At 39.1% G+C, this 8965-nt stretch overlaps 1 protein-coding gene across 1 annotated transcript; it reads right to left on the reverse strand.

Moving 5' to 3' along the window:
• Positions 1 to 4668: 4668 nt before the first annotated feature.
• Positions 4669 to 8656, reverse strand: LOC135715023 (uncharacterized). Its single transcript, XM_065238432.1, has 4 exons — positions 8617 to 8656; positions 8135 to 8547; positions 5138 to 5256; positions 4669 to 5074 (listed from the first exon to the last, which is right to left on the reverse strand). The coding sequence occupies exons 1-4, from the start codon at positions 8617 to 8619 to the stop codon at positions 4677 to 4679; spliced, it is 933 nt and encodes a 310-aa protein (XP_065094504.1). The 5' UTR covers positions 8620 to 8656; the 3' UTR covers positions 4669 to 4676.
• Positions 8657 to 8965: the final 309 nt, after the last annotated feature.

Consider the following 8965-nt stretch of genomic DNA (forward strand, 5'->3'; position numbering starts at 1 on the left):
AGGGGGCTTAATTATAAAAAATATTATAAAAAATATAAACAAAGACAAAATTGTAAAAATAGCACTTAAGACAACAATTGTAAAACGGTCTACACTGATTGACGACAAATAATAAATAAATAATAAATAAATAAATAAACATGAACCCTGGGGGAGACTTATTCATGAAGTTGTAGAGTTTCCATGAGAAAAGCTCATATATTTCTCAGACAACAAGTTGCTCAAATAGTTGTTCATAATTGGTGAAAGCCCACTATCGTGGAGTTTATCCGAAAGGACATCGATACAAACAAAATCAAAAGCCCCTTAATGTCCAAGAAAACTGAACCCATTTGCTGTTTTTGCGCATAGGCCAGTTGAATTTCAGTTGAAAGCAACGCAAGACAGTTCCTTTGCCTCTCCGAAATCCAAATTGCGTTTCTGAAAGTAAACCATTCGACTCGACCCATTTGTCTAGACGAAAAAGAATCATTTTTTCCAACAATTTCCGTATACAGGACAGCACTAGGGACAGCATCGCGATGGGACGGTACGAGTTATAATCCGAAGCGGTTTTACCGGGTTTTCGAATGGCAATAACTCTTACTTGCCTCCAGTCGTCCGGAACAATGTTGTGCTCGAGAAATTGATTGAATAAGTTCAACAAGCGTCTCTTCGTGACGTCTGGGAGATTTTTAAGCAAGTTGAACTTGATTCTATCCATTCCTGGAGCTGAATTGTTACATGAAAGGAGAGCAAGTGAGAATTCCACCATCGAAAAAGGGGAATCTATTTCGGTATTACTCGACGGACGATCACGAACGTTGGTTTGAACCGACACCGGATCCGGGCAAACTTTCGGCGCGAATCTGAATATCCAACTGTCCGAATACTCCTTGTCTTCGTTAATCGGTGATGACGCGTTTCGCATTCTCCTGCCGACATTCCAGAGAGTTCTCATGGAAGTCTCTCGCGACAAACCATCGACGAACCGACGCCAGTAACCGCGTTTTTTGGCTTCAGTCAAGCCCTTAAATATTTTCTCGAGGTCGGTGTACAGCTCGAAATCCTCGACCTTACCGTGTTTGCGGAAGCGTTTAAACGCGGCGGACTTCTCGCTTTTCTTTCGGTGCATTCCTTATCCCACCACGGGGTGGGAGGTCGCTTGCGAACGGAAACACCCGGAATACGTTTCGTCTGTGCTCGCAGCGCACAATCGATGATGACATGCGCGAGAAAGGAGTACTCGTCCAGCGGAGGAAGTACGTCAACCGATTGACAGGCATCAAGAACCGCGGTCGCGAATTTTCGCCAGTCAATGTTTTTCGTAAGATCGTACGCGATGTCGACCGAGCGAGTAGAAGATGAACCATTGGTAATAGAAATTTTGATTGGCAAATGGTCACTACCGTAGGGATCTTGAATTACTTTCCACGAGCAATCCAACGATAGTGAACTCGAGCAAAGTGAGAGGTCTAATCTGCTTATTTTTGCTGGAGGTTTGGCTACTCGTGTTGCTTCCCCGGTGTTCAGAATTGTCATTTTGAAGAAGTCGCACATGTCGTATATCAAGGTTGAGCGGTTGTCGTCGTACAGTTCTCCCCAGCCTGTACCGTGAGTAGACAATGTTACTGCTAGAATTATGCAAGATTGCTTTCATGTCATTGGCAAGGCCTGAGTTCAATCCCAGTCGATGCCGTCGGAATTTTCTACGGCATAAAATCTTTGATCATTCCTTCCTTCGGAAGGGAAGTAAAGCCGTTGATAGTTGGATAGATAGAGTCCTGGTGTGGGAGCTGCTTAATTTTCCACTATATATTATGAAATTAGTTCAAAATTATTTAACTGACAGAACTCTGCAGGTAAATTATTAAAATTCTGTTAGAGCAGGAGTTCCTCAGGGTAGCATTCTTGTGCCTATATTGTATAATATTTTCACTTCAGATCTCCCTGATTTGCCTCAGGGTTGCCATAAATCTTTGTTCGCTGATGACACAGGCATTTCCGCTAAAGGAAGAAAAGTTCGTGTTATTTACAGCAGACTGCAGAAAAGTTTAGATATTTTCTCTTCTTATTCACAAAAATGGAAGATTTATCCCAAGGTTTCAAAACTCAACTTATAATATTTCCACATAGGCCTAGAGCTTCCTTTTTGAAAACTAGTAGAAGTCACATAGTCACAATTTCCTGGTCAAACCAAGTGAAATATCTTGGGTTAGTACTTGACCAAATTAACTTTTAAAGATCATATTGAGGGCATTCAAGCCAAATCTAACAAATATATACAATGTTTGTATCCTCTTATAAACAGGAAATCCATACTTTGCCTGACGAATAAACTTCTAATATTTAAAGAAATTTTTAGAACCGCCATGCTTTACGCTGTGCCAATATGGTCTAGTTGTTGCACTACCAGGAAAAAAGCACTTCAAAGGATTCAGAACAAAGTTCTAAAGATGATTTTGTAGTTACAGTACAGTACTACCGAAGTACATAGAATTTCGAATGTTGAGACTTTAGAACAAATGTCCAACAAAATAATTAACAATTTCAGGCAAAAATCGTTGCAATCTTCAATTGCAATGATTACTTCCCTTTATACTTAGATAAGATTGAGTGTTAGTTTTATGTTTTAAGATGTAAATTGTTATACTGACTTGCAGGTTAAAAAAACCTGTTTAAAATACTGAATTGCCAAGAAAAATGTAAAAACACTTAGATATATATTATACCAATTTGGAGGCGAACCAGCCTAAGGCTGAAAGCCTCCTAAATAAAGCTAAATAATAATAATAATATTATACCAATTAAGGCTGGTAAGTTACTGTAGTAACTTGAGTACCTAGGTTAAAATGAAATGTAATTCATTTTGAATTTGGAACAAATAAAGAGTTAAAAAAAGCGAAGAGGTGAGCGATGCGTTGATACGAATGCAAGGAATAATATCATAAATGGAAATTCCCAGAATTGATATTATTCCTTACATTTATTTTAACGCTTCATTCGCCTCTCCGCTCCTCTTCGCTCTCACTATGCATTGGCCTAACTATAAGTCACCAAATAAAATTATCAAAAGTAAGAATATTGATGTAAATATTAGATTTTTAAGCGTAACTGCTGTTGAGATATCGCAATGTCAAAATTACATGTATTTGCTGAATCACCAACGGCAAAATTGACTTTATTTTTTCGTTTTGCTTTGACTACATTTGTTAAACGTTATATTTTTACATAAATTCAATGAATATGTTTCAATCATAATTAAACTGGTAACAGTTTAAAAAATGGCAGTTTAAAATATTGAGATGTCGTTAAGATACAGATGATTAGATGCAGATCGATTGATTCACCCTGTTCATTAATTTGCTTGTTTAAAATTGCATAGGGAAAATGCCTAAATGCCCCTAATGCCTAAATTAAGCAACTGTTAATAGCGACCAAACATATCCATCACAGCAAAAAAATAATTTTGATATCACGTCAAAGTGGATGCACTACAATCATGTCGAAAATATGGTGTAATATTACTTGCTAAAAAGGACAAAATTATCATTAATACAATGCATGACCTGACATTACGCTGCTTTTACTGCATTTGTTTATTTATGTGGTCATAAAAATTGCATGAAATTTTCGACATCCACTTTGATGTGATATCAAAATTATTTTTTTGCTGTGATTAGTACTGTCCCAATGACGCGTTCCTCTAGATAAAATTGATAAATAGCAGATTTTTAGCGATGGGCCAAATCTTAGATCCATAGGCCAACATTAGAGCCATTTCCCCTGTATGCAGAGTAGTTGGAAAAGGTGTTTTCCGATGGAATGTACCGGTAAATCACTCAATTTTTTATACAAAATTTAATTAATCCATTAGTGGTGCACTCAGGGGAAAGGGTCTGTTAATTTGATCCTATATTTAAATTAACTTCGTCCAAAACAATTTTTATTTGTTTTTTGGTCTGATTTAATAATAAAAACTACGTCTTAAACGTGAAAGAAAACATGAGTGATTGATTGAGTTAACTCAAATATGGTTGAACAATGTTATTCGGTGCTTGTCTTTTAAAAGCACAAGACCGAAAAAAAATCATCTCTTTACTCACTGCACTATATGTCGAGTAAAAGCAGCATCCTCAACACATCACGACAGCGACGTCGTCGTCCGTCGGCAGTGCTGCTGTTGTTGTTTGTTTGGTTATGTTTTTTTTTTGGGAAACAATCAGTCAGTCAACCAGCCAGCCAGCCAGCCCAGTCAGCAGCAGTCTGGAGCCAGTCAGATGATGACTAGCCGGTCCTGAAGGCGCGTGAATCTCCACCAAACCAATCTCCACGAGGTGAAGCGCTCTGAGCCGACCTTCGAATTGCGGAGAGGGTTGCTGCAGCGAAAAACAAAAGCAAAAATGCTGTGTTTACTTGAAGGAAAAGAGCGGGTTCTGTCGCCGTCGTCGTCTTGAGGGGTGACTCCATCCAGACAGCAAGACAATACCGATCGGCGCTTCGCGACGACTGCGAGGCAAGTAGGCAAGAATGATTAACATTTTAGCAATAAATCAAACATGTCAAAACGAAATACAAGTTCATTTAATCGACGAATGATGTTGTGATCGGCTGCTTTCTGCAGTATGGTGCATTATGGAAAACATGTCCAATTTCAAATATTTCACAACAGGCTTTTCCCGAATTAAAACAGAACATCAGCGTAGTTTCTCACTGCCCAACCGATAGCTGAGTGTGGAGCCGTCTGGAAGGTTGGCAAAAACAATCTCCGTGATCATTTCCGGGGGCAGGTCTGCCCCGGCTCCGACCAATTGATTCTTGAGCTGGTCAACGTCGTCTGCCGAGTGTTGATCCGTCTGGAGTATTTCGTACGTTTTTGCACTATCATCGAACTCGTTCACTTTGACGATGGCCCATCTGGTACGAATCAGCTTGGGTCGCCGGGAGGGTGCTTTCGGAGGCGGAGTGGACAAGGATCGCAGGGTGGTGGGACGTGACGCTCTGGGGGAGTGGCGTCCACGTGGTGGCGATGAGGGATTGGTTTTCGTCTCAAATATATAGCTGTTGGCGAGTTCTTTTTTCAACTTCTCTAGAACTGGGAAAGCGAAAGTTTGATGAAGTGTTTCGTAATTGCGCGTCTAGCGATTTGGAGAGTTACTTTTGCTACTTCCGGTAGACGAGGACTTTGTTTTCCTGCTTTGCTCGGATGATGAGAAAAGTTTGTTGCTGCGGGATGATTTCGATGGCTCTTTGGAGGACAGCGACGAATTTATTGATCTGGAAATGCAAATGAAATGAAAGAAATGCTTGTAATAGGTATGTTAGAATTTTAATTAGTGTATACATGCATTGGGCGTTGTGGCTCTTGGCGGACACACTGGTAGGTATGCTAGCAATAGGAAAGCATTTATAAGAAATCATATGATGAGATTGTTTCATAAGTTCAGCATATTTATATTTTTGTGTAAAAATGTCTCCGTTCCCTCTTGAAAAAAAAAAATAATAAAGTTTGATTTTTCGGTATTGATTTTCAACTTATTTGCAGAAAACCATTTTGGAATAATATTCTCGTCGCTAAGCGTCCGCACTTCTATTTACGTTTATCTGCTGCTTGCTATTTTATGCATTCCAGAACTGTCCAAAACGGGTTGACCACGGTTTTAAAATGCTCCAAACTTGTCGGAAGCCTCTTTTCTTCGGTATTTCCATTTGAACTGCGTGTTAACCAGCTGTTCTGTTATCGGAAACTCAAAATCAGCCGTATTTTGTAGTGCGTGTATTTCAATTGAAAAAAAAAAAAAAACTAGCATAAAAGGTTTGCTCAGTTATAAAAATGTAATCAGATTGAAGTTAACATACTAAGAAATCATTCAAAAACATTCAACGATGTATTTTGGTGAGAAAATTCAGCAAAATTACCGTTTAAATTTGGTTGTCAGGTAAGCCATCCAATCAGTCAGCTCAACAATTCTAACCACCAACATCATCGTCGTTCCCACGCAATGCCTGCGCTAGGCGAGATACTTTTTCCAACCAACTCAGCACGCTTACAACTTCATCATCATCGAGTTCAACCCGAATCCTGGTACGTGACAATTAAACGGAGGACATCGCGGCAACATGAACTGTTCCCAGAATATCGTTGTTAGTTTACTTCCAAAGTGATTAGTAGGTACTAAAGGATCAGTCATATGAAATTTGTAGTTGATGAATATAAGTGTTAAATCAGAACAAAACATTTTTTTAACTCTTTGATGACAATCTAAACATAAAGGGCTGAACTCAATGATAGCAGCATAGCGGCAAAGTGGCAATCGCAAATTTTCCAATACACTGAAATCCGTTTGACAACCTAATTTTCTTGAATTGTAAGCGAATCTTACATCCCCCGGTTGAGTGTACTGAATACCACGTTGGCCAGATCCGAACATGTTCCGGATACCCCCGGAGAAGTGAAACTTGAATCTACATCCTCATATGACACACCAAACTATATGAGAATTCAAAATAAGAACATTGGTGACCACATTAGGTACTCAGGACCACACTGGCCATACATGTTCCGGGTGCTCCCGGGGAGTTTCATAAATTACCCTAAATTTTCCTGAGGCCAATGGAACTTCTCTGGAGTTCTCGGAACTTCCCTGAAATTCTTTTCAGAACTACTGTGAACCTCTGTGAAGCTCTCTTCAAAATTACTTTGAAATTCTTCTCAGAACTACTCGGAAGCTCTCCTAAGCGGTACAGCGGTTTGTACGATTTTAGTACATTGCACGTTTGCCACTGTGCCGCTGTCATTGTGTTCAGTCCTTAATTGTATATTTTTCCTAGAAAGACTTCATTTTTCTCTACAAATTTTGTCCCAGACGTCATTCGATCAGAAGTAACGTTTTGCTGCTATTAATTAAAAAATATCAAAGACAAATACAAATCGGAGATGGTCAAGTCAAAAATTTATTTTCTTTGTATTTGAAGATTGTACACTCCAAATAATCGACATATTATTGCCATAGAGGTAACTCTAAGACTAGAAGGTCTCGAAGAAACGTGCTCAACTTTTTGGCTCAGCTCTGGTACTCTCTTCGGTCCCAAGCTAATCGATGCACCCCTCGAAACATAGGAAAATCCATGAACCCCTTATTTTATCTGTCAAACTTTCATAGCGAATCAAAACAAACATATTGTAGTACTAGAATTTAGACTAGAATGGGGTATGTTAATCGATTTGCTTGGGACCAATTAGGCTAGTCAAGTAGTGAGCCAATTTAAAATCGTTGGTTTCCACCGGTTGTTATTGTTACGTGAAAAATCACGTGGAGTCTCTCTTTTCGCTTTTATGTCAAATTTACGTGACACAAGTAGAGTCTATGTGATACCACATACGTATCAACGGGAAGTCCCTTTAAAGTCACTGGGTATTTAATGTAACGCACGTGATTTGTTCATACACAAATTCTATGTGCATTTCACGTAAAACCTGAGTGATTTTCACATCTGATAAAATAGATGAGTGCCTCACTCATAATGGTACACAATATGGTGGAATTGCAATGTGCATGTTTACACGCCAGTTAAAATCTTGGGGCTTATTTTCGTGAGACAATTTCGTGTTGTAAGTATAATGGCTGAACATTTTATCATAGACAAATTTTATGGTGAGAATAATATGTAACATGTTTCTTTATTTTAGTCTGACGACAAGGAGTACCATGGATTGAACTGCGAGTTAAATGGCCCTTTTCATATGTGTCCCATATCCTCCCTGAGTCCAGCTTCACTCGAGTTAATTTCTTCTTCTGTGTGTAGGTATATTTGCCACAATAAAGATACAATGGTCAAGGAATACTGTAGGATCTTTTTTCATTTGAAATCAAGAATACATTTGATTTAAACCGGAATAAAAATCATTGAAAACCATCTATGCATGTTTTCACGTAGCTTTGACGTTAAAATTATTATGAGTGTACAACTACCCAAAATCGTCCATGCACAGGTCAATAGTATTTACGGTTTTTGACAAAACTCAGGTTATCATGGCAGCGGTCAATCTCTTTTTTTTTATAACTTCTGTTGTCAATAATTAAATGTTACCTTGGATTTATCAAGTAACGTAAATATTTGCACTGAATCAAAAAAATACAAATTCCAAACTCACCGCTTCTTACCAGATATCCTATCTTGTTTGGAAGATTCCTTCGAAATCTTCTCTTCCGTCGATGTACTGGATACATTGTCCTGAGGTGTATTGTTACTTTTCGTTGAACTAGCAGTGGACTCCCTTTTCAAAACATCCAAATTCTTCTGGTCCTCGACACCGACCAAAGACCTAACGGGAGAACTTTCTTCACCGTGCAAACTTACGTCACGGCACGATTCAAACATATTCAAATCACTGACCGATCGCTTCAGACTCATTCGATCTAAAACTTCCTGCCGCGATTGACGTTCTAGGTACCCGTCGCGATTGACCCCAAAGAGATCCATCAAACAATCGACGCCATACAGGAGACTTTCATCCAGGGTTGGACCGAAGAACTGGCGCCTCAAATCCGTGAGACTTATTTTGTCCTGTCGATTATCAAGGTGGTGATTACAGCAGTAATTACAAGAAACGCTAGATTCTACTGTTTTACTTACCATATTGATTGCGATTTTGCTGAAATTTGGATCAGTTTCAAAATATACCAAAGAAATGGAATGCGAAAGATGGATGCAATTGTTTTCCCTCGGTTACTTCGATCGTAAGAATCGAGGTCCGTGGATTGGACCGTGGGTGGAAGGGGAAGCGGAGCTGGTATAAATAAATAAAATAAAGCTCAAATCGTTTGGAACTAATCCCGATGGGGACGACGGCAACGATGCACTTGAAAATTTCAAGTTGCGGTGGAGGAAACATAAAACAAACCGGAAACGGAAAGTTCTGCCAAACAGCAGTCAGTCAGCTACAGTGATGGTGTTTGTAAATGTACGATATGGGGAAAGGGAA

Source organism: Ochlerotatus camptorhynchus, unplaced genomic scaffold (genome assembly GCF_037179485.1).
Source record: "Ochlerotatus camptorhynchus isolate MF236.1 unplaced genomic scaffold, CSIRO-AGI_Acam_v1.1 ptg000784l, whole genome shotgun sequence".
Classification (NCBI taxonomy): Eukaryota; Metazoa; Arthropoda; class Insecta; order Diptera; family Culicidae; genus Ochlerotatus; species Ochlerotatus camptorhynchus.

Bases quoted from the DNA above. Each gene is read 5' to 3' on its own strand.
- LOC135715023 (XM_065238432.1), bottom strand. The intron at 5,257-8,134 runs GTGAGTTTGGAA...TTGCATTTCCAG, and splicing joins AGGATATCTGGTAAGAAGCG to ATCAATAAATTCGTCGCTGT. The intron at 5,075-5,137 runs GTAACTCTCCAA...TCGCTTTCCCAG, and splicing joins GTCTACCGGAAGTAGCAAAA to TTCTAGAGAAGTTGAAAAAA.